This window comes from Perca fluviatilis, chromosome 6 (genome assembly GCF_010015445.1).
Source record: "Perca fluviatilis chromosome 6, GENO_Pfluv_1.0, whole genome shotgun sequence".
NCBI lineage: Eukaryota > Metazoa > Chordata > Actinopteri > Perciformes > Percidae > Perca > Perca fluviatilis.
The window spans coordinates 19,780,713-19,806,715 of record NC_053117.1 but is presented as its reverse complement, the minus strand read 5'-3'; the positions used below and the strand labels follow the sequence as shown (position 1 = coordinate 19,806,715).

Below are 26,003 nucleotides of genomic sequence, written 5' to 3'. Positions count from 1 at the left end.
TTTGTTGGGGATTATTGCTCTGAGTCATCCCATAAAACACACGTTTGCTTTTTCCACACCAGATTATTTCTTAAGAGTGTCAAACATGCTTACATTCATTCATACATCTGCCAAATCTACACTTTGAAGGAAACCGACATGAGAACAAACATTCAACACAGCAAGGCCGAGGATGAGGTTATTTCTTTCAAATATTTCATTTTATTCTTTTACAATGCTTCAACTTAAATCCTCTTGTGTGTATTTGTCAAACCCACCAGAACATGTAGCATCAGCCTCAGGCCAGTCAGACAGTTTTCTGCCTGGGGCTTCATTCGGTTTCACAGTAGGTAGGAAGCAATCAGACACGCAAGAGAACTCAAGAGAGGCGAAAATCCTGAAGACAGCTGACACATGATGGAACAATAAAATGTACACACTTCCAGTCGTGTAGAGAGTAGAAAAGCACTCACAAAGCAGCCGGTTGGGTTATTATTGCTGCAAAAATAAGAACAAACCGCAAGAACAATATGTGCAAATTCAGACTGTGGACTTTTTAAAGGCCTTTTGCTGATGTTAAGATTGTGTCCTTGCCCAAGGGCTGATCCATGACCTGCTGGTCTTATTTTGTTAGTCATCGACTGCAATAATCAGCTGGTCGTGGAGCAGCTTTTGGGCTTAGTGGTACTGTGAGATCCCTACTTTTCTCCACTCTGGTGGGTTATAGGTCAGTATGCTTGGTTTCTGCTTTGGGCTCTGAGGAGGCATTCTCTGTGGCAAGATGGGAAGTGGAGGGTTTATAGGCCGGCTCATCTTTAAACGGGCTGTCTTTGGCAGGAGAAAAGTGGAACTCCTCCGGCACCTCGTCCTCAGGTTTAGCCTTCTTGTAGAAGCCCAGCTCCCCCAGCAGCTCGTTGATCTCAGAGCGGGTCATGTCAGATAGGGCGATCCGCTGTGGAGGACACACACAGGTTGCATTATAATTCCAGTTTAAATTTACTTTCCGGTCACTGTTAATGCTGCGTGAAAAACTCCATTACACATCGTGTTGCTCCGTATGTGCTGGATGTGTTAATTGGCAACGGTTTGCTAGGAAATTTGCTCTAAGAGCTTTAAAAGGTGAAGTCAGATGTGGGTTTACAGCTTGGTGTGGAGTTCTGCCCCCAAGTGGACAAAAACATTAATGCAGCTATAAATTATACCATCAAAGCCAAATGTATTTTTTTTTTTTTAAGTTTAAAAAATAATGCTTACTACAGCCTGCTCCATTAATCCATGTGCCCTCTCAGACCACTCATCGGTCTCTATAGAGCTCATGCCACCTTACTATAACCCCTTATCTAGACACTGGCGTTTAAATCCTTCTCTTCTAAGTGACCCCGCATTTTTAACATATTTGGAATCACAATGGGACCTTTTCATTTCAACAAATGATTCACCCGAGATCTCTGCGTCTACTCTGTGGGAAACTGGCAAGGCCTTCCTGAGGGGAGCCATAATTTCCTATACGGCTGCAAAGAGAAAAAGTACACTGGCAAAACAAATAGAACTTGAGCAACAAATTATAGCTCTGGATAGGGACCTCAAGACCACCGCCTCATTATCTATACTTAAGAAATTAGAAGCAACCCGCTCTGCCCTAGACCAACTTTTGTCTCAAAAAGCAGAATCGGCCATCTTTTTTGCTAAGCATAGATTATTCGAATCTGGCAATAAACCTGGGAGGCTCCTGGCTCGACTAGCCAGGGGCCAGACAGGGCCTCACGTAATACCATCGCTTAGGGATAGTAAAGGCACAGAGAAGTTTGAAACCAAAACCATATGCAAAATTTTGAAGGACTTTTATCAAGAACTATATTCCTCCGAATGCCAAAACACCTCAGAGCAGAGAAAAAGATTTTTTGATGGAATACATCTTCCCACCTTAACTGAAGATTGTAGAAATGACTTATGTAGACCAATTACAGCACAAGAAGTTACAGAGACCATTAAATCACCACAGAGTGGGAAAGCCCCGGGTCCAGATGGATTCGGGCCTGAATTTTATAAAAAGATGATCAAGCTGGTGGTTGGACCCCTGACTAACATGTTTACTGAAGCATTTGAAAGAGGCACACTTCCACGAACTTTAAATCTGGCCCACATCTCTCTGATTTAAAAAAAAGATAAACCTTCTGATTGTTGCAGGTCTTATAGACCAATAAGTTTGCTTGGTGTTGACTGCAAAATATTATCAAAACTCCTGGCTAGAAGACTAGAGGAGATGCTACCTGTCCTAATTAGACCAGACCAGACTGGATTTGTCAAAAATAGATATTCTGTCTCTAATGTTCGAAGGCTCCTAAACATAATACAATTTTCACATAGTACAAAGAAGAGGGTCCTGGCGGTCTCATTAGACGCTGAAAAAGCGTTTGAGCGGGTAGAGTGGGAGTACCTTTTCGATGTTCTTGATAAATTTGGGTTGGGCTCGGATTTTCTCCAGTAGGTTAAGCTTCTACAGGTCTCCTGCTGCCCGGGTCATGGTAAATGGTTCGGTGTCTGATATTTTTCCCTTGAGTAGAGGTACACGTCAGGGTTGTCCCCTCTCACCGCTTTTATTTGTACTTGCTCTCGAACCACTTGCTGAGATTATTAGGAATCACAATGGGCTGTCCGGTGTAACTTTAGGAGACATTGAATACAAAATATCGCTTTATGCTGATGACATATTACTGTTTATTACCAAGCCAGAGACTTCTATACCCATTTTGGTAGCAATTATATGTCAATTTGGTCAAATTTCAGGGTACAAAATTAATTATGACAAGTCAGAGGCCTTGCCACTGGGTGACTTTGGAGACCGTGCAACCCTTGTCAATTTTCCATTTAGATGGTTGAGTGCTGGCTTTGTTTACCTGGGCGTCAGAGTATCAGCTAAGGTTGAAGAATTGTATAAGTTGAATTTTAAGCCAACTTTGACAGCAGTTAAATGTGATCTTGAAAGATGGTTCGATCTCCCTCTGTCATGGATGGGCAGGATCAGCCTGATAAAGATGAACGTGCTTCCCAGAATATTATATCCAATGCAAATGCTACCACTTAGGATCACTAGAAGGGCATTTTTAGGTATGGAAAGAGCTCTCTCAAATTTCATATGGCACGGAAAGAGACCTAGATTAAAGATGAAGACTTTACAATTACCCGTTAACAAAGAGGGTTCAAGCCTTCCCTGCCCAATTTTTGATTATAACTGGGCCTGTCATACCGCATAATATCAGGCTGGCTCAATCATTTTCTCCACCAGGAGGGAACCCTGGTGGATGCCTGGTGCTGTGCCCCTTTTTCCCCCCATCAGTCTTATTTCAATCGACAAAGGTGAATCCATGGCAGAGGTTAAAAATAACCCCATTATGCTTAACACTCTAAAGACTTGGCGTGATATCGCTAGATATGTTGGTCAGAGAGGCTTTTCATTGGCATTACAACCTATAACCCAAAATAAAGCTTTTCCTACTGGTGTGGGGAAAAGTATTTTCAATGTTTGGTACTCAAAGGGACTAAGATTTGTGGGTAATTTATTTGAAAATGGTAATTTTATGTCATTTTCACAACTTCAGAATAAATACCAAATACCACACAGCCACTTTTTTGGCTTTCTTCAGGTTAGACATTTTGTACAGCCCAATCTTGTACTTCCAACAGACCAATCAATAGAGAATCCAATTGATGGCCTCCTCCTTACTTTTAATTCAATCGCTTCCAATAACAGAACATTTATTTCACTTTTTTATGAAAAACTGTACTCTTTTAATTGTGCCAATGTTAACAAAAACAGGGAGTCATGGGAAAAGGATTTGGAGGTTGATCTTGATACTGATATCTGGTCAGATGCATTTGAATCTGTTAAGAAACGGTTTACGTGTAATAGACTTAGAGAGAGTCAGTACAGGATATTGCATAGATTGCAGCGCACTCCTCATTTTCTAAACAAGATTAACCCCCAAGTCTCTCCCCTCTGTAGGAAGTGTAAGAAAGAAGTAGGGACCTACTATCATTGTATTTGGCAATGTCCCTTAATACTCAGGTATTGGAGGAATATTTCTCAGGAGCTAAGTTCAATTTTTCACAAAACAGTCAAATCAGACCCAGTCTTGTTCCTTATGAATCTACATCTAGAGCAGCTCTCTCCATCTGCAGGGCAACTATTGTTACTGGGTAAACTCTTACTGTTAGCAATGCGTTGTGTTCTGTTCCAGTGGATTGAGGAAAAACCTCCCTCGGTCACAGAAATATTTAAGGTTTTTCCTCTGGAACGCCTCAGTGCCACATTAAGGGGCAATGCCAACTTGTTTTATAATATCTGGCAACCTTTTCTTGATTGCCTTCCTGGTGATCTTGCTGGTTTGCTGCAGGATGGGAGACCACATTTTGTCTTCACCAATAAGTCATAAATTCTTTTGAAATTTCCCTTTTTTTTTTTATGTGTTTTGTTGTAAACAATAATGTAGGTTATGTGATGTAACATGTGGTGTGCAATTTGTGTGTGTGAATGATTTCCCCCTGTTTTGTATGTTGGTAATAGCTGGGCTTGTTGGTTTGTTGGTTTAAAATTAATAAAATATATCGTAAAAAAAAAATAATAATAATAATAATGCTTACAGCCTCTGTTTGTGGGGTATTTTAAAATTGACTGTAGTAACTGGTTTAGAAAGACCCCAACCCCTTCAATTCCACAGATCAAATAGGATGAAAACACACAAACCCTGATTTACATCATAATTGTCACATGATATCCCATAGATGCTATAAACACATTCCAAGTCTACATATAGGGGCTCTGATATTGTGAAACAAGTACAATGCAAATATAAATAAGCTGCAAAACAAAGACTTACATCCAGCTCTTCAAAATAGTGGTTCAGGAGGACAAGCTCAGGGTCGGCCCCAGGAATGTGCTTCATCACCAGGTTATGGCTGAGGTAGTGATGGTCAAGGATCGGCACAGAGAGAAAATGCTGGACTTTTTACAGTGTGCAAATTATAATCAACATATTTAAGAACAAGTCACAGCAGTGTACTTGAGTCAAAAGATACTAAAGAGGAATGTCCTGGACCACAAAGGCTTTGACCTGCAGACAGAGGTGGGGATTAATGTTTTTCACTCAAAGCTGGTTTCAGTGACAGATCTGTGGGGGGATTATGTGAAACTCAAGATCTAAAATGTTTCTCAGTGAGCAGAATTTTTTTAGGCAGGGCTTTCAGGCATCTGGCACTGGCGCTCTGTGTGTTTCCTGTTTTGTTCCTGTTGATGGGGGTAACTTACCTCTCTGAGCCTGTTCAGCTGTCATCCACCACAAGTCTGGAAAGAGACAGAACATAAGATACAGGAAAGTTAAACAAGCAGCTCTCGGTGCCCGGATAGCTCAGTTGGTAGAGCGGGCGCCATATATAGAGGTTTACTCCTCGACGCAGCGGGCCCGGGTTCGACTCCGACCTGCGGCCCTTTGCTGCATGTCATTCCCCCTCTCTCTCCCCTTTCATGTCTTCTACTGTCCTATCAAAATAAAGACTGAAATTGATTAAACAAAACAAGCAGCTCTCATACTTTAGAAATGAGACATCACCTAAATTAGGAATAAGATAACGGACATATTTCAGCCACTGAAATGTGTCAGCATATCTTCCTTGTGGAGATGCAATTGTTTGGGTTAGTTTCCTTGTTCAAAAACACTTAAGTAAGTCTCTCTAATGTTCTATTATCACTGCAGCGTTGCATCCTTTGAGAGCACAGATTTAGATTAGGCTTCTGGGATGGATGCCTAACCCATTTTTGTAGAAATCCGAGCCGCAGGTATTGAGTAGCAGGTGTGACTAACACAACAATAGCAACAGATAACATGCTTTTCTTCGGTGACGGTGGCAGGGTGAGGGTGGTGATTTGGTGACAGCCTGGGGGAAACAGTGCATGGTTTCTCACAAAAAGAGGGGTTGAGTTTCAGAAACTTTTGTGCAGGAATCAGACCTCCAGTCCCTTTCAGATAAGAATTAGAACTGTCACTTTGTTGCCAATTTTATGGTTATTACATAAAATAGGCCTACATGTTGTCTACACAGTCTGTGTACTTAATTGGGTAGCCTATATGCCTACTGTAAACGCATGGAGATCCCTACAGCTCTATTGGGAAAAAGAAATCACTCACGCATGCGCCCAGCACGGAAATATAAGGATTAAAACACATCCATTTATACATTTAACCAAATCTGACTGAAAATGTAGTCACAGCGCGGCCGCACCTTCAAATGCAACTATCAGCCTATTCTCGCGTATGAGTAGCATCATAAGCTGCGGTGTTAGGCTACTGTACCTCCACCCTCGCTTTCGCCAGCCCGTCCAGTTTCTTCAGATCCACATCGTAGGCCGAGACGCAGTGAAGTAAACTGGCCAACGCAATCAGCCACATTATTTCTACTGGTTCAGATCGTGGACCAGGACTCGCTCTGCTCCAGGACCAGTACTAGGCTACCTGCAGATGTCTGTAGGTAAGTAACGTAACTCAGCTGAAGAGAGGAGGCGGAGAGCTGATGTGCGGATATGTCACGTCCGGACCTCTTGCCACGTCAAATATTTCTCCCAGAGGAGAAAGAGAGAGGCGTGGAGAGGGCGCTCATTGGTTATCTGCGAGATCCCCATCAAGTTACAGTGTTGGTGCGTTCTTTTTGTCTTGTAATCTCATAGATGTGATATGCAATCCATGGTTAATCATCGGCAATGAAAGAATGAAATCACTTTATGAAACCATACAGGCTCAAAGATCGCCTACGTAGTCTCTTTATTTAGGCCTACTTTAAGATCAAGCAAGCAGAATATGGCAGGTGGGTTGTTTCATATTTAGAAAAAATGAAGTTGATGAACAATGAACTTTATACAAAGTAAATCAAGTGTTAGCCTACTACATTTAGGAGGAGTTACCTGTGATGGAAAAAAAAAACACCTGTCCAAAAATGTGATCTTTGCTATGTTAAGTGATTGTATCAACAGTTGTTAACATAGGCTGTTGGTGTTTGGCAAAAAAAACATGGGGACCTGAGCTGAGTTGATTTGTCAAAACGGTGATGATGCTTTTGAGTCTCTTTAATCATGAGGCATTTCTTGAGCAAATTGCTCAGTTAGGGCCAACCTGATTATATTCAAATGTATATTCTTTTAATATTATGTAAAAAATATATGCCTACATAGCGGCAGAACACAACTGATTTCCAATGTCAACGTTTCAGCATAATGCAACACCACAAGCTTTATAAATGAACACAAAATTGAATTAATACCTGTAATTTCTTTGCTACAACTACAACAAAAATGGGATATATAAGATGTACAGAGGCAGTGTTTATTGCCACCGAAGTGGAGGGTTTCAAAAGCATTTTAGTAAACATTAGATGTGAATTTGGAGTGATCAGTTGCAATAGAACAGAGGAACACTGAAAGGATATAATGAGGAAAGCAGCAAAGAGGTTAGGAAACACACACACACACACACACACACACAAACACAGACATACAGACATACACACACACAGACTTATATACTGCACAAAAACCTTTGTTGTTTTCATTGGGATTCATCACAGAAGAGAAAGACATACAGCACTGCTGGTCCGCTCTAGAATAGGCCCAAATGAAAGGATGAAAAAGAAAATCTATAACAAAAATAAGATATGCCTTAGTGTATAATCCACATTATATAAGAAAAAAACAAAAACCTATGTATCTATGTTACGGTCAACGTTACATCTGTGTTGACTATGGATATGCTATTAGTTTTTTTTTTCTCCATATGAGGATAGAGTATATATGTGCAGTGAGCTTTCAACATCCTGCAGTATTTCTTTTACTTCTGCCTCCAGTAGCTTCAGGTGACTATCTTCACCACATTTACTGTACTGCACAGCTTTACCTAACAAGTACACACACACACTCTCTCTCTCTCTCTCTCTCTCTCTCTCTCTCTCTCTCTCTCTCTCTCTCTCTCTCTCTCTCTCTCTCTCTCTCTCTCTCTCTCTCTCTCTCTCTCTCTCTCTCTCTCTCTCTCCTGGAACCTGCTCAGCACTTGAATGAATCTTTCCCTGCACTTAAATCTTAAATTAAAGACTCATTGTCACCAGAGGTCCTTCTAGAGTCTGGAGGACAGAAAATCGTCATGAAAACCGTCATGTTGTAGCAAGTATAATGATACTAATATTAGTAGCATATTCACTTTTCATATTAGATTTATGAATTCCTGGAATAAATATTTAAAATATTCTCTTGAGTGTCATCAGAAACGTTTTTTTTTTGTTGGTATTGTTTCACTGATTTTTGAAGGTGCAACGTATAGGCATGAAAGTGCAGGGTACCAGTAACAATGTTCTAAATTACAAACAATTAATTAATACAACATTTTTAAATTTACAGAAAAATGCATCATTGTTATCCCATTACTTTGTAAAGAAAAGTTACAAAGAGTTGCATCTGTGTTATGTTACAAATTATTTAAATTAAAAGCATAGCAATACATAGCATGAATTAAAAAATGGAAGAAAAAAAATGTTATGCATGTCAATTGGCTTTGTTAATTTGATAAATTACAATTTGGATATAGAAAGACGAGATCTAGAGCAAGTTTATAGTAAGATATTTTTATCTTTCCTGTCAAGTTAATAAGTAAACAGTATTCAAAGTTCTGCTAAGACAATACCAAGCAACTCTAACCTTGACCCTTGACCCTACATGGCGCCCTTGCTCTTTTTTCAAACTAATGAAATACAAGGTAGGGTGCATCAAATCTTATATCCACCAACAAAAATATTCTCAGTTGGGTTTTTTTTAGACAGTGTTACAGTCTACAAATGGCCAATTGAAATGCTATAGAAGCTAAGGCCATACAACCCTCACTGCTGTTCTGTAATTATGCCACGCACCTCTCCAAACCAACCACTATGCGGCAGTAGTGCTTCATCATAGACTTTGACTACATAGAACGGCCATTCAAATCCACACTGATTAATAGGTAAGAGGTAATTTGGCTCGCGGCCTAAAATTGACAAAAGGTAAGTTGTTGTTGTTGTTGCTGTTGTTGTAGTAGAGAGATAAGTGTACGCTAAGTTCGCAAATGTAAGCCATGTTTGTGTAATTGTCATGATATCTACATTCTACTTGCTGTAGTTCTGGGAACCTCAGAGCCGGACTACTGTAATCATCAACCGAACATCGTTGGCAGGCAGCGGCTGCTCGTTTACGGAAGCGCGCTCTCTCTCTCTCTCTCTCTCTCTCTCTCTCCGTCTCTCGTGCCGTCCCGGACACGTCTTGTTTTCTTTTGAAGGGCACGGTGAAGGCACAGGACACATACGCGTGCGCGTGCTGCTACAAGCCTGTTTCTTTAAACGCAGGGGGAGACATTTGTGTTCCTGAGATGTAGCCCGCCTGGCAAATCTGTCGCCAACATCGCTAGAAACCCACCTGCTCCTCCTCCCTGTCATTCCCCCGCTGAGGAAGGAAGGAAGGCGCTGGGATGCCGATAGTTTCATCTGGGAGGCGACTGGAAAGGAAAGTTCAGTGTATTTTCGGTTAACGTTTCACTCCTCCTTCTTCTCGTGTTTCGTATTAATTCACATCCTCCACCGAGGCTGACCGACTGCTACATCTGTGACAACGGTTTAGCCTACTCAAGGTCCATCAGCTGGAAAAATCCTCAGCACAGAAGAACCACAACAGGTAAAGGTGATGATTAATCAGCTGCAAGCATGCGTGCTGTTTAGTCTTGAAACCTATCAGGGACATTTATGTAACAGGACGCGCCTCTATTAATTACCAGTGATTGTGACAGCAGAAACACCAATATTGTTGTTTACTTTTGTTTCATTCTAACATCCACTGTAAAGAAATCCTCATGCTGTGGATGTGTTGGCCATTGATACATGTTACAGCTTATTTGTTTGCAACGTAAAACCATGATAATTAAGAATAAACATATCAAATGTATCACCTTTTTCAATGCTAGAGATCATGCAGATGAATCATTATCAGGTTTTCACACATTAGTGTACAGACTCTGGCACTGATATTTATAATAATGACCTTCATCTTCTTTTTCTGCCAGACAAAAATTGCTGTTGAATCAAGAGTGTAATTAGGCCAGATACTGTAATTGCTACTGCTGTCCTCTTTCAGCTGGTACATCAGTCATTTCTGTTTCAGTATGTAAATATGTTATACGGGACACTGAAAAGTGTGCAATGTAAAACTTGTGTTCTAGTGTTAACAAAACGGAGCATACCACGTATCAAATGACACCTCCTGACAAAAATCCTTCTCTTGGTTGTCAGGAATATTTGCATATTTATGTGCATTCAGGTCACTAACTCATGTTATACATTTGTCATTATGCTCTGTTAAAATGGTGTAAACCATATAAGCTTTACCCTTACTCTGCCAATCTGAATCACACCAAGCACATTATAGTGCTAGAATATAATGTAATATGAAAGATGCACTGAGGGAGGATTTAGCTGCAAGCCTAATAATCTGTAGCAACATTGGATTCCAAAACTCTGCATTTAATTTGAGTCTAAATTCACTGATTATCCCAGACTATCACTCCACAGCACAGGTCTGGCAATGTGAGACTATCACTCACCTAACAGATTTTCTCAGTAGTTACTGAAGCATCAGCTACTGTACTGTGAAGCTGCTTTTGCAACTTTCCGTACGTATTTCTTCATTCTTATTTAAATACCAGTAACTGGGCATGTAGAAATATGTGGGCAGTGAAGAGACTTCTCTATAAAGTAGTGTTTTAATTCCATGCACAGGCAGACCTTAGTACACATGCTGTGGGCATGTTTCACGTTCCAGTCCACGCACAGTGGATTTATTTTTATCATCCCTAATGAGTTTTTGTCATTGCATTTGATTGCATGCAGATTCCTTCACAGACAGATTAGGTAGGGCTGAATGACAAACTTTATCCCAATTAGTTGAAATTGTGCAATGTATGCAAGTCAATTATTTGGTGAACCAGATGCTGCTTTTGCGTCTGATAACAACATGGTGACCGTTTTCCTCTACAGAGGACCTTTTTTAAGCAGAAAAGTAAATGTTTTCATTTGACTGATTTCTATAATTGTTAATTGACAGAATCTGAAATTGCATCTTACAATATAATTTTGCAGTGCAGACATTATACTGCATGTTGTCAGCACATGTCTTCAGTGTTAGACTGTAAGCAAGATCATCTTGACATCCTACAGCCTTGGCTGTGATCTGATCATCTGGTCGTCCAAAACTATCTGTGTTGTCAAATAATCCCACCAGAGGAGTCAAGAAGGCTGGCTAGAGCCTGCTGTTTGGGTTACACCACATCCTTCCTGGCTTTCTCAGTTTTAGCCCCCTCAGGAGGGTGCATGTAAACACCATGACACGTTTGTTATTATCAAATCATTCCACTCTCTCCTCGGTGACCGTGAGTGGAATAAGAAGTGGTAATGTGTCATTACTGTCCCCGGAAAGACAAATGTTTGGCTCTTACTCTGTCATACATTAAGCAAATTAAAACAAATTGTGTATTAGAAATTTAGATTTTGGCTTGCAGAAAAAAAAAAGTGTCTCTGCATGTGCTATTTCCACCTTAATCAGTGTCCATATCTCACGTTTTAGTATTTCCTTCTTTCACTATCCCCTCCACAAAGTCCTACATACTATACCTCCCCATTGTTCCCAGATATTTTTCTCAAATATGGTTTGAACATGTTCTCATTCTCCAGTTTTTTCCCCATGTTCCCGAGCACATTAGCACTGATTATGATCAATGTCCGGTTGTTGTGGCGGTGGCCGCTGGGACTGTGGCATGTTGACGTCATTGATAGTGACTGTGAGGTGGTTGGCTGAAGGAAACAATACAGAGCACGTCGCTGGAGGAGCGCAAGTGTCACCTCAGAGTGCAGGCAGAATAAGAGAGGAAAGGAATGAGAATTTTTTTAGGCCAGGAATAGTGCCTGCGCTCAGCTTGATGTGAAAGGGAAAATATAGGGATGGGGAAACTAAATTGGTGTTGTGAGCGATTCAATACCCATGCAGTGGAGGTGGGTAAGATGGAACAACAGAGTCTGGGAGAAGATGGGGAGAGGGAAAGGATTAGAGAAATGGGACGATGAGAGAGAGAGAGAGAGAGAGAGAGAGAGAGAGAGAGAGAGAGAGAGAGAGAGAGAGAGAGAGAGAGAGAGAGAGAGAGAGAGAGAGAGAGAGAGAGAGAGAGAGAGAGAGAGAGAGAGAGAGAGATTAAAGCTTGGAAAAATAGACAGTGCCAGAGGGAAGTGTGAGAGGATCAATTTAGAGACATTCTGCAAAGAGACACAGTGTTGTCACTGAATGGGCTGTCTCGCTCCGCTCTCCCTCTCGCTTCCCTCGGCTCGTTTTGCAACCACCCACTCCCACGTGTGCCCTCCCACACTCCCCCCACCGAATGCCATACATGGACCATAGGAATACATTATGCCCAGCCAGGCACCAGGTTATTGGTGGACTGAGAGGCCAGCATGTTTGTGGGCACATGTGGAGTACAGAGGCAGCCCTCCTCTCTGCACGAAAGTCATGGCCCCCGTCTCTTCAAGGTCATGTGAATAATTATAAAAAGGCTCTGTCGTTTCCCCGTCCCCAAGCAGATAACCCTGTCTCCCTGCTGACCAAAAATATGTCCCTAATGTACATGGCATCGTTTCAACCATGCAGAGAATAAATTGGGTTAATGTCTGCCAAGATTTGGCTGTGCACCTGATAATGTTAGATTAAGTGTCCGCTCACCCTTATAGAAGATTTTGACATTTTTTGGTCCTTTTCTAACCTGTTTCCCTGCTGCCACAGTTTAGTGCCCAAATCAGCTCTTTTAAGGCTCTGACGTGTCCACAAGCACAATACAATGTCCCCATCTACTGTATGTGGCTGATTTTTTTGTTTAAGGGATTTGACATCTGAGCATTTCTTGCTTGCTTTCATTTCATCATCTTTGGTGATGAACAATTTATGGACTACAGTGTCTGTATCTTTTTTTTCCTTTTGATTTCCCATTAATTGTATGGCCATATTTTTCCATGGAAGTTTGAATTTCTATAACATACATTAGTTATTTATACATTTTTCATCAACTCATTGAAGCAGTTGCCTCTGCAGTTAAAATGCTTTACGTTTTGCATTTAAATCCAACACTTTTATAAACAGTGTGCAGTAGCTGAAATTACTATTGTGTCCTATCAATCTGCAATAGAGAAAAGAAAAGCAGTCATTTAGTCACACAATAATAATCAAATGGATTGTTACTTGAATGAATGCGTTTAGATTTCTTTTTTATTCCTGTCCTCTACTCTCTGTGTTTGTCTGATCTCTCTGCAGCTCCTCTCTCTGTGTTGTTGTTTATTCCCTTCTGTTGACTTTTGTGGTTCTGTACGGTGCAGCGGTTCTTCATGTTAATGTGTGGCAGGTGCTCTGAGCTGATATGAGCTGACTGAGCATCTCCCTGGTTACTGCTGGACTGGCGGGCGGCTTAGGCACACGTAGAGAGGATGTTAAACTGTGTCCAGGCGTTTTTCTTCTCCAAATCTTCCATTCAAAAGCTCCAAGAGGTTAGGACAGTAGGAGAAGATGTTTCTCCTTGTCTCTTCCTGCTCTTTAGCTGTTGCTTTATGTATTTTGGTCTCATATCATACATGCAGCTGTATTCTTCTGTTTCCAAGGCCATGAGAAGGCAGGTAATTGAACAGTCATGAATCGGTGGGAGCCTGACTGACTCACTCAGTTGTCTTGCTGGCTCAATAGGGTCTCATGACAGTCCTGCAGTCATCAGCTGAATGGACTTGTCATTTGTGAAAGAGGCTGCATGTCGTGCTGTTCAGTGTTCCAGTGATATAAATCCTCTCTGTACCTCCTTTTTAGCTCCTTTTTTAAAATAAATTTTCTGTATTACATTATATCATCATTTACTGGCCACAGAAACTTTGGTCTTGTTCCTTACATAAATCTCTCCATATAATTCTGATGCTACTCAAGAAAGTTATCTTCAGGGTAAGATGTTCTGGATGAATATGAATTTAAATTCCTAAAATGCAAACATGATGTGCATCTTGCAAGTGGAAACATTCCTATTGTTTTCTTTGTCACAGAAATCTTAAGAAATGGACGGAGATAATCCAAGCCAAAGCCAGACGCAAGAAGACCACCCAAAGGGAGCAGCAGAAGCTTTAACAACAACAACTCCAGCTCCGGCATCAGATACAGCGACTCCGGCCACAGATTCCACTGCCGGCCAGCCTGGAGCTCCTGCCAGGCCTAGACGGCCCCAGAGAAGTGCCAGAGTAGAGGGCTCTGTTGACATCTCCGAACTTAAAGCTGAAACCAAAGCTGAACCCACTCCGGTGGCTAACCAGGACGAGTGCATTCTTGATGGCACTGTGGCAAGTCGCCCCAAAACCTCTGGCCCTGGAGCAGTCAAACCCTTAGGAGAGCGCACCGGGCCCAGCGGTAAGGCTGGTCCTAAAGGACTGGGCCACCACCCGGTTAGGGCTGCCTCAGTCCCCCACCCACCTGCTAGCAGGCCTGAGGCTCCTCACCTGAACCCTCATGCTCAGAGAGCCTTCTCTGTAGCAGGTACAGCTGACACTCAGACCCAGATTGTGGAAGACTTCAGGCAAGTTCCCTCATCGGTTTGTCCCACCATGATTTAGCATGTCTTAACATCGCCTTTATTTCCCAAACAGCTGAGGAAAAAAAAGCCTGGCACACATAGTATTTATTTATATACACTGACAGTCAACACTGCAAGGCTACATGACTAGAGTGAACATGTAGTCAGATTCTGGTGATTTTTGCGAAATACTGTCATCATAATTATTTGTTTCTGTGTCATGAAACATTTACTTCCACAACTTTTTTTTTTTTTACAAATTCAACAACCAAATTGGTTGTTGTGAAGTGAAGAATCTCTCTGGATAATATCAATATCCCAAATTTGGTCAGAATACAGTTATTTCTAAATTACATCCATTTCAGTGTTAGGTTTGTGTCTTTCTTTCCCTTTGGTTCCTTCTTATCTATGGATAAGACATGGATAAAAGCGTCAGCTAAATGATAATAATCTATGGGTGTGTTTCTAACCACTTCCTGCTTTAGTAGGTAGTGAATTCAATGACTTGGATTAGGTTGCTAAATTAATGGGAACATTTTAACAGAAGTGTTGTGGCACAGAAAACTGAAATGATTGAAGTCTGATTTAATGCCATGTAATGTTAATGAACTGAATGAATGTAATGATAATAATGAAAATGTAATGATAACACTGCAAGCATAGTGAGCTCACTACTTTTTATAGAACATTTTTTGAATTTTCTTGGGAGCTGAATCTCAAGTGCCCTGGAACAACTGGAAACCTAAATGTCCTTTATCTTTTGCCATCACCTTTGGCCAGTAAACCGAGAAGAGCTGGGTGATCATTCAGTTTTTTGGGGAAATTGTTCAATAGCTTCCCTGCAAATGCACCGTAAATACTGCATTAAATATACAGTAGATCATATACATGTGTAACATTCAGACTGGTCCAGAGTTGGCTCGGCTTTCAGCACCAAAGGATTTGAACACAGGACTTCTTGTTTTTAAGTGACATTAACTACTGAGCTTCCAGTCGGCCCAATATATCAAATCACACTGCATGAATTAACAACATACAAGGTGTAAATACAATCCCTTACACAACCTTTGGTTTGCACCAGTGCTGTCTGGCAACTGCCCTAATCAATGGTGTTAATTAATCTAATGGAAACAGTAGCTGCTGGAAATGAACACAGTCAGTTTGTACTGATCTTTTTACTTAATTTTAATATTTCTTCAGTCATTTTATGCAATTTCCTCTGCATATGAATCAGAATGGCTAAATTGATTACATCATAATCATTTTTATTAATACAAGGGTTCTGCTGTGTCACTCAGAGTCTGTAGGTTATGAACCTGAGGTGTGTAGGAGACTTTAGTTTATAAGAGATATTACCTAACACTCTTTTCCAACAGGCTGCACATCATCACTTGGAACGTGGGTTCGGCCACGCCACCTGATGACATCACTTCCTTGCTGGGGCTGAATGTTGGTGATGGAAACACAGACATGTACATTATCGGGTGAGTGTTTTGTGGCACATCTAGTTTCTTCCACATAAAAGCTGAATTTTCCGGCGCCTGGGTAGCTAGATCACCTGGTAGAGCACGAGGTTTACTCCTCGACGCAGCGGCCGTGGGTTCGACTCCGACCTGTGGCTCTTTGCTGCATGTCATTCACCCTCTCTCTCCCCTTTCATGTCCCCATCTGTCCTGCAGAAAAAAAAAAAAAAGCTGAATTTTCCATTTATGTACATTTGTCCCACATGGACACCTAAAACAATGTCCCTAATGAGCAGCCAGGCTTAGTTCTGTACCACAGTGATGATGTCTCTCTCCTTACGGCTATGATTTTCTTTCATTTATTAATCCTCCCTTACATTATCAAAGCTCCCACTCAGCAGCTCCTCTTACATCTCTGTTGGCTGGTGACCCCTTTGTGTTGTTGTGTGTCATTTTTCTTCAAGGCTGCAGGAAGTGAACTCCATGATTAACAAAAGGCTAAAAGATGTCCTCTTCACAGACCAGTGGAGCGAGGTCTGCATGGAGAGACTCAGCCCCTTTGGTTATGTGCTGGTCAGTAATGGCTTTTATTATCAAAACATATGCACACTCTCATAGTAAAATGCTAAACAGCTTAGATTCATACGCATGACGTGATCGCTGATAAGATCTCTGCTTCTCCGCTACAGTTTCGGCTCATTTTGTTCCCTGAGCAACGGATGGGGTGATAATTCATAACAGGCGTGTAATGTCAGCGTATCTGCTATATTCCGCTGTCTGCCAAGCTCAAAATGCAAAGTCAAGCTCTCACTGTTTCTCAGTCTCCCTTCTGTGTGCCTTTATGACTGCATACAGTATCTGCACCTTTTTCTCTATCTTTCTATTTCACAATGCCTACACATACCATACCATACCATATACAATAGGCTTCATGGAATGCACACAATAAATCGGATGTAGCAAATACTTCCTAAAATGTATTGCATGGCTGTGTTTCTGTAAAATATCTATGGGAAATCCTCAGAAATGTTTATTTTCTGAAGAACTGTCTGGTTTGTTGGTATCTACCAGGTTTTATGTTTTTAAGGGGCAAGTACTGCAGCTGTGGTTGGTGTTCGTCTGGCTGCATCTGAAACGATGCTTGGCTCTGTTGGCATGGTGAGCCAGAGAGCGTGAATCAGCTGTCGAGCTGAAAGAGCTAGACAAATGTCTCCCAGGATGCTGTTTTATTTTTGGATCACGTTGTTGTCCGGGTTGATGGGCCTCTGACAGTGAGACTGATGCTGTCCCCCGGCTGTATCACGGTCTTCTACGTTAGCTTTAACCTCGTTAAAATCATTTCCTTTTTGTGTACTTCATGTGGATATTAATACTGTGAACAGGTTGAGGGGATGTGTTAATTGTAGATTGTCTTGAGCAGAGGGAGATGCATGGTGTCAGTAGGAATCAGTCTAGTTATGACATGGTGGACAGACACGTAATAATGAGACACCCCATCAGTTCTTTTTCGCTCTGAGATCAGTCAGGTTCAAACGGTAACTACTGCAGACACAGGAAAGCTTATTGCCCTTCACTGCAGAAACATTGATTGTCCCCATCATTTATGTTTCAGTAAGCTACAATGTATATGCACAAATTAGCAATTTCTGGCCCTAATCACTAATTGCAACATGGCCACTCTTTTGAATGTGTTACCGTGACTTATTGTATGTGCTTTTCAACCACAGTACATGCAGGCAAAAAAGGGGATTCTATTCTCTCAGACTTTAGACACAGATGCACACACACACACACACACACACATACACACACACACACACTCATTGTATGTGTCCACACACATAGCACAAATAAACTGGGTCCACTTTACGGTTCAGTAGAATCCATTACGCAACAAAGATTTGTTGCGTAACAAAAACAGTAAGTGGCGAACAAATGTCAAAATCTACATTTAGCTGCTTAGTATACAAGCGAGCGGGTCTTACTGTATGTCACGTGCAAAGATGTGTGCGTCCATTACTGGCCACAGGGCATTTCAGGCGGGGTGTGTTCATGCTTCTTCCGTCTGCAGTTGGGGGTTGGGATGTGTGGGCCACTGGAGAAAGGGAGAGGGAGGGATGGACATAAATATCTGGTGAGGGCCTTGACATAGCATGCAAATACCACGTTGTTTCACAATGTATGTCATATTTCTGCCCTTCTTGTACAGTACATAAATAAGTACACCTTTTTTTTTTTTTTTTATACCAGTGGCGAACAAATGTCAAAATCGACATTTCATTATGTAGCAGAACAAGATGCAAGTGCTATTGAGATAATGGTGGAGGGCATGGAGAAAGGAAAGGTCTGACCATCAAGTGCCTTCAGCGTGTACGTCACGTTTCCTCTACAAAGTGGTTTAATGCCACAGCGAGGGCAGACCACAAGCTATGGCCTCCTTAATGTGCAGTGCTTCATGTAAAGTAGTAGGAGAGCTGGACCGCTGGCTCCTGCAGGGCTAAATGGAAATGCAAAGGGTCAGAAAGAGGAGGGGGGAGAGAAAGTTAAGCAGAGCAGCAGAAATGGACACACAGCAAAGCCGGACTCAGCTCAGAGAATTTGTTTATTGAAATATTAGTGCTAAAGATAAAGCTATGTACAGAGTTACCCTGAACTTTATAACTGCTCTCTTTTCAGAAATATGCAAAGTGCCGCCTCCTAACTCGCACTGTGTACCTACCTATTCATGTTATCATATTTTTTCGCCATGTCTGTCTGTCTCTCCTCCCTGTGCCTCAGGTGACCTCCCAGCGGATGCAGGGATTGTTACTACTGGTCTTTGCCAAGTACTTCCATCTGCCCTTCCTCCGCGGAGTCCAGACTGAGACCACCCGTACTGGCCTGGGGGGTTACTGGGTGAGACGGCTCCTGACACCTTTCTGCGATAAGCACTGTGTTATTGTACATAGGACGACATCTCTGCAGGAGTGACTAGATTTAAGCTTGCATCACTGTCACTGATACCCTGATAGAGATCTGACAGACACTAACTTTCCACTACAGTACACACTTCTACTGCTTGGTTTGTAAATAATGGAGGTTGTTTGTATTTATCCTTGTTATCCATCTCTTGTTACTTGATATGCCATGATATATACAATGCTGATTCATCCAGTTTTATGAAAATAAAGACCAGTTCTTTTTTTAAACAGGTGGGGAAAAAAAAGATGTTTGCTGCAATATGTTACTAAAAGACAATGACATGCTCTGAGACAGAACTAAGTGCTGTCCCCTGAAAAGTTATGTAGCACTTATTTTTAAGTGAAATCCTCCCTGTATGAAGTCAGACAGGCATCACCACATTCTGCAGATTTTATACTGAAACATCTTATGTGTTTTAGTGGGTCAGAGCAGTTGGGAGACCAGCAGGTAGAAATCCGCAGACTCATCCCGTTCCCCAACTGTGCACTTTACTGTTAGCATTAAATATTGATGTCGTTCTTCACTAATGAAGATGAATGAGTAAACTTCCTGTTTGTCTGTGCCACAGACACTTGCACCAATCAATACAGTAGAAACACTGACATACACTGTCTTTAGGCACTTTTCCATCACTGACTATTTAATTTAGCTTCCAGTGAAATGATGAGACAATTAATACAAAAGCTTTCTTGCCTTCCTCTCTTTAATATTATTTAACCTCCCCTGTGCTTGTCGGTGTTACAGGGGAATAAAGGTGGTGTGAGCGCCCGCATGTCAGCGTTCGGCCACACCATCTGCTTCCTCAACTGCCACCTGCCGGCTCACATGGAAAACTCGGAGCAGCGCATGGAGGACTTTGAGAGTATCCTGCAGCAGCAGCAGTTTGAGGGCCAGGCTGCCATCGGGGTTCTTGACCATGAGTAAGTCAGCACAACCTTTGCACTCTATATATCTACATATATATATATATCTATGTATTTGCAATAGATATATCTGTGCTTAACAATCCCAGACTTGTTTTCTCCATATTCATGTGTTATGAGGGAAATGGTGTCACAATCGGCATTGCAAAAATACTTATGCACTTATTTTTTCACAGTGTGGTGTTCTGGTTTGGAGATCTCAATTTCCGCATTGATGACCTAGATATGCAAGTGGTAAAATCAGCCATCGATAACAACAAATTTTCAATGTTGTTGGAAAAGGATCAGGTAAAAATGGGGTCTAATATACTGTATAAAGACTGTGTGACATTTAACTCCTCTGCATGTAGTCCTCCTGAAAAGCAACTTGCCCCTTAACTCGTCTGTATTCCTAGTAGCAGGTTAACTTTTGATTGACTTTTTAATTTTGAACAAAAATAGTCTTTCCATTTAAATCTTATGGAAAATCATTAAGAACAACAACTGTTCACCCTAAAATCTTAACTTCAGATCAGAATTCTTGTGATGACTTGTCATTTCACAAGCTGAAATTACGTTTACGTTACGTTTGAATTAAATGTAATTAATTAATTAAATGTAATAAATGTTTTGTTTTTGTCTGGTGGACTGTGTAGGTGATGTCACTAGAGGGCAATAAAGAAACACACTATCTTCTCACAGGAGCTGTCAGTGAGTGCCAAACAGAAATCCTCAGTGAGTGATGTCTACTAATTCTCATTGTTACAGCTCAATATGGCCAAAGACAGTGAGACAGTGTTGGAGGGTTTCCAAGAGGGGCCGCTAAAATTCCCTCCCACCTACAAGTTTGATGTTGGAACAGATACATACGACACAAGGTTGGTGATGCCAGGGCTGCTGTTATGAATTCTAGACAACTGACCAGATATCACAGCCTAGCTTAGTAATACTTACACTCTCCTCTCTGAAAGGTCCTCACTAGCCCGGGGGGGAGCATGAAAGTGCCTCTTTTTTTCTCTCCATTTTCTTTTTTTTAACAAGTTGGTATTTTTTCTCTTGCTCCATCTCTCTTTCTGTCGTCCACCAAGTGGGAAGAAGCGTAAACCAGCTTGGACCGACCGGATCCTGTGGCGCCTGAGAGCCACTGCTGGCGCTGCTGTCAGCGCAGGGAAGCGTAGCTCCATTTCAGGGCTGACCAGCGGGACCAAAGTGACACAGCACTACTACCGAAGTCACATGGAATACACCGTCAGTGACCACAAACCAGTCTCCTCCATCTTTACCCTGCAGGTTTGAAATCTTTCGATACTGGTGCTAATAACATTATAAAATACTTAGTTTCGGTACCAACACCAAAACAATACTATTTTCAACACTTTAGTTTGAGAATTAAACAACAATGTTTAATATGTAAACTAAAACTGCTGTACAAGAACATTGCCAAAGTAAATTAAACAGTTTTAACTTAGCAAAGTTATGATTTTAAATCAGGAAACTGCTCATATTGGACCTAAGAACATGACCATGCATTCGGTGCCAACTTTCGATACTTGACAGTTTTTTATAATAATTGATGCCGTGGACACATTTACTGAGGTTCGATACTCTGTCCTCATTATCATTTAAGTTTATCTTAGAAACTTTACAGTCGAGCGCCTGGGTAGCTCAGTTGGTAGAGTGTGCACCCATATGTAGAGAGGTTTACTCCTCGACACAGTGGCTGCGGGTTTGATTCTGACCTGCGGCCCTTTGCTGTATGCCAATACCCCTCTCTCTCCGCTTCCATGTCTCGAGCTGTCCTATAAAAATAAAAGCCTAAAATGTCCCCCAAAAAATCTTTAAAATAAAGAAAGAAACTTTACAGTCACTTTGCACTATATAAATGTTTATGGTAAATGTTCTTTGTAGTTCCCATACAAGGTGGATGTTCCCCTGGTCACAATCATAGTGGAGGATGAGTGGAATAGTATTGCTGATGCCACAGCAAAATTCAAACTGGTGCCCAGCTACCCTCGCAGCTCCTGGGACTGGATCGGACTGTACAAGGTAAATAGTCTTACCTCTACTGGCCAAATAACGTTATGGCTGAAGAATCCACGTCAGCAAATCATCAGGAGTAGTACAACACATATTTCTGTGCATTACTAATCTTAATCATGTAGTTACTGTTAGTGATTGTGCTGCCCATCCTCAGGTGGGTTTCAAGCACCATAAGGACTATGTGGGATACGTGTGGGCCAAGCAAGAGGAAGCTGATTTTAATCGACAAGAACAGCAGGTAATCTGGTTGCGTGCTGGATTCTCTTCAGGGATCATTTTGTTTCACATTTAATAGATGTCTGACTAACTGTTTTCCAGGTAACCTTTACCGAGGAGGAATTGCCCAAAGGCTCAGGGGACTTTATCTTGGGTTACTATAGCAACAACATGAGCACCATTGTGGGTGTAACAGAGCCATTTCAGGTAATCATGGCACTCTGGCACTGCTTTCTTGAGGTTAAAACAATCAAATGCATTAGCACTAAGAAAGGGACATTACATCTGTTGTATACTTATACTGCTGGTGTTCCCATCTGCATCTTAACAATTCTTAACAATTATTTCATTACCTTTACCAATATTTACCAACATGTTGCTGCTCTTTCTCCATATTCTATATCTTACATGCCCCTCTTGTCCTCCTTTTATTTTATTTTATTTTTTTAATCTTTCTTCAGATCCAGCTTCCCACTTCAGGTCTTGACACCAGTTCTTCAGACAGCTCTGACTTCAGCTCAGAGGACGACAGCACTGTTGTCCTCATGAAGACGAGGTCCCGCAGTCCCAGTCCACGCAAGGCCAAGCACCGCAGCCATCGCAGCCACCACAGCCACAGCCACAGCCACAGTCGCAGCCGCTCTGGCAGCCCTGCACAGGCCAAAATGAAAATGCTCAATGTCACTGGTTCTCCCTCCACCACCACCACAGCTGAGAGTGAGTCCACAAGACGTCCAGCAGAGGGCAGCAGCAGCCAGGTGTCTGCTCCTGTGGTGAAAGAAAAAGACATGGAGGGTTCAGGGCTGTGATACACAACCTAGTCCTTCTGTTGTCACAAGTCACATAGCCAACTGTTGTGTCTTTTATTAAATACATCCACTACACTGTATGTTTTCTGTAATGAAAATATACAGGTTCTGATGCCATCCTTTTCAGGAACAGCCATCTGGTTTGTCCAGAAGGCTTACTTTGCCTTGAGTTGTTCTATTAAGCTGTGCACATATTTTTTTATTTGTAAACCTTTTACTCTGTCCTGTGTTTCTTCTACCTTTGTCCGTTCTCAGGTGTGGACAGTACAGGGAACTGAAACCTTGCATTAGGAAATACTCACGGATGTTATGGTCATGTAAAGTAAAAGAGTGGTTACTTAATGCTTTTTAGAAACCATCTTCCCCAAACTCTGCACTGATTTACTTATCAGTCAAGTCAGCAGACTGCATACCAACGAAAGTAAACACTTTTGAGACAAGGAGTATGACGTACTTGACACAGACAATGCTCACAAATCGCTCACCTGCTTTAGTTGTGGAACATTTATCTATCCGCTCAGACCAATAGGACCATAGACACAGTGAAAAAAGCATTTTATTCCAAAACCTCCCACATAAGCATCACCAGCTCTATCAACCATCACTAACATTTTTAGCTTCTGCAAATGGAGATATGCACTTTGACTTGGCGGTATGAGTCTACTCTTGTGGATATTCCATGCTATGGAAAATCAGCATTACATAGCAACATGACTCAAGGAACCTTTCAAATGATCTCTCTAGGGTGCATGAAAAAAAGTGGGGGGGCCTGGGGTTCAGGGGGCTCGGCCACCAGCCATGGCAGCATCACAGCACATGTCAGCTTAGAAAGTGAATGTGTAATGCGTAAAAGGCCTTTAAATAGGCCACCAAATCAGTACAGTGGGATGTGATGGGTGTGGAAGGCTAACCGGCAGCTATCTGCATGGCTGTCTTGGCAGAACTAGTTGATTAATTGTTGGTCTCCAACTCTGTACTTCAGTGTTAACTACAGCAATATCTGACCCAGGAAACATATAGAGTATATTGCTTGGACTCATTCCTTCTATATTAATGCGCCTTACATAACTCTTGCTTTTCACAGCAGCAAAGTTACTTTTTGAATAATTCAAGAAAACAAAACAATCATATATTTGTTACTGCATTGTAGGTAGTATGATACAATGCTGACATGTTCCACTATTGTGAAATATCACAATGCTAATGTGATATTTCCAATAAATGAAATTGTCTTATCTAATGCTTTTATTTTTTGTATGAAATTTTGCTTTCGTTCAGTTCACTGTTCCTGTGTTTGTTTTTGCGTTTTCTCTTGCTCAGATCCTCCCCTACTGATCCTGGTGGTTAGCTGACAATAGTCACAATAATCGTGTTGCATTGTTACCGGGTGACTTCTGATGCACCATCTTAGACACTTGTACTTTTGGGCTGTTAGCGTAGGACAGTGTATACTGTTGTGGCTGTAACCTCAGTGTGTATGTCTGTAAACAGTTTTTTTGTGTGTATGTGTTTTTATGGATGTGTGTGTGTGTGTGTGTGTGTGGCAGTGAAGGGGGTGTGACTGTGTTTGCATGGTTTGCTGCTGGACATACTGTACATTCCGGTACTGTGATTTTTGTGCCGTAAAGTGCTGTTTTTGACTCCTATTTGTTATAATTGTGGCTGTGAAAATTGTTAGAAAAACTTGGTAAGGACAGTATAAAAATTTTACTTCAGTGTAAGTGTTAGGTGAAGAAAATGCAGGGCAATTATGCTTATGCAGTAATCTGAAATTGTTTGACTAATTTCATAGTGCATTCATGTATTTTTATTGTTTTTGAAAATGAAAAATCTAATGGACATTTGTTTAGAGTAACTTGTTTAAAAAGAGATTAAGATTGTATGACTGTGTCCTGCTTTAAGTAATTTAAGTAAGTAAGTATGGTCAGTTCTGCAGTCATGACCAGTGACTATCTAATGTGAAATGTTAATGGAAAAAAATGCTGTGTCTACAGAATGTTATTGTTTTATAATGAAGTGGCTAAAATAGAAGAAATATGTACGTAAAGGACAAATATTAAGTATGGTAGAAAACATAATAGGAGACAATCTATGCCACAAAGATTATTTTACTTAAATTATGTATTTATTTTCTTATTTAACTGTTAAATGAGCCTGAATTCTGCTGGCCAGTGAGGGAGCATTATTTCAATGGATATTACAGAATATTGATAATTATTTTCTTGCTTTAAAAGCAACTATGAAGAGAGTGTCTGATTTCTCCAGTTTGCCATTTTAGTAAATCCAGATAAAATTTTGCTTTTATTGTCTGAAGTGTAGATTGTTTAGTCTACCGGTTGTTGTGTAATTGTGAATGAAATAAAAAAATAGCAAGCCTGTGATATACTAACTGATGGCATATGAAAATTGTTTATCTCTGTGAAATCATCTGATGAATGAAGCAAAAGGGTTTTAGGGGTTGCTTGCTTTGTTCTTTAACCTAAAAACTAGTGCAACACTGTCCAAAGAAAAAATATACTCCCTTTCAAATTGTGCTGTCTGTGTGTTTCCTGAGTCTTTTCATATGTATTGTCATTGCTTGAAAAATGGGTAATTACATTGTAATCTATTGTTTCTTATATTTTTATATATCAGAATAAGTGAAAACATATTGATCAAAGGTGCAACAAAACAAACTTATGTACATAACATTCATACTTACAACATAACAAAAATAAAAAACACTCAAAACATGTCCAAAACCTGTCTAATACATAGTTACTCACATAATCAAGTATATCTTTAATAGTTCACATTAGAAAGAAAGCAGTAGTCTAGATCATAAAGAGTAAAAAGAGTGTGTGTGTGTGTGTGTGTGTGTGTGTGTGTGTGTGTGTGTGTGTGTGTGTGTGTGTGTGTGTGTGTGACTACAAAGGTTGTTAATGCAACAACAGTACTGCACAT

General features: G+C 41.0%; 2 protein-coding genes across 4 annotated transcripts; one reads left to right on the top strand and one right to left on the bottom strand.

Moving 5' to 3' along the window:
* Positions 1-173: 173 nt before the first annotated feature.
* On the bottom strand, positions 174-6,594 carry selenom (selenoprotein M). The gene is made up of 5 exons (XM_039803014.1): positions 6,327-6,594; positions 5,285-5,320; positions 5,056-5,090; positions 4,857-4,935; positions 174-931 (listed from the first exon to the last, which is right to left on the bottom strand). The coding sequence occupies exons 1-5, from the start codon at positions 6,420-6,422 to the stop codon at positions 701-703; spliced, it is 477 nt and encodes a 158-aa protein (XP_039658948.1). The 5' UTR covers positions 6,423-6,594; the 3' UTR covers positions 174-700.
* A 2,562-nt stretch (positions 6,595-9,156) lies between these two features.
* inpp5jb (inositol polyphosphate-5-phosphatase Jb) lies at positions 9,157-25,594 on the top strand. 3 transcript variants are annotated; one of them, XM_039803011.1, is made up of 13 exons: positions 9,157-9,712; positions 14,149-14,672; positions 16,046-16,153; positions 16,597-16,705; positions 18,911-19,027; positions 19,838-20,013; positions 20,193-20,304; positions 20,764-20,873; positions 21,084-21,285; positions 21,904-22,041; positions 22,190-22,273; positions 22,354-22,458; positions 22,713-25,594. In XM_039803011.1, exons 2-13 carry the CDS (start codon positions 14,161-14,163, stop codon positions 23,058-23,060), a joined length of 2,121 nt encoding a protein of 706 aa, XP_039658945.1. In that variant the 5' UTR covers positions 9,157-9,712; positions 14,149-14,160; the 3' UTR covers positions 23,061-25,594. The 3 variants fall into 3 exon arrangements, with proteins under 3 accessions (XP_039658945.1, XP_039658946.1, XP_039658947.1); XM_039803012.1 differs by lacking the exon at positions 9,157-9,712 and adding an exon at positions 13,410-13,611; XM_039803013.1 differs by lacking the exon at positions 9,157-9,712 and adding an exon at positions 13,946-14,050.
* Positions 25,595-26,003: the final 409 nt, after the last annotated feature.

What these genes read in the sequence shown, in the direction of transcription:
- inpp5jb (XM_039803011.1), top strand. Translation starts at nt 14,161, where the DNA reads ATGGACGGAGATAATCCAAGCCAAAGCCAGACGCAAGAAGACCACCCA. An exon ending in ACAGACATGTACATTATCGG is followed by an intron (nt 16,154 to 16,596) that starts GTGAGTGTTTTG and finishes TTTTTCTTCAAG; the next exon opens with GCTGCAGGAAGTGAACTCCA. An exon ending in ACTGGATCGGACTGTACAAG is followed by an intron (nt 22,042 to 22,189) that starts GTAAATAGTCTT and finishes GCCCATCCTCAG; the next exon opens with GTGGGTTTCAAGCACCATAA.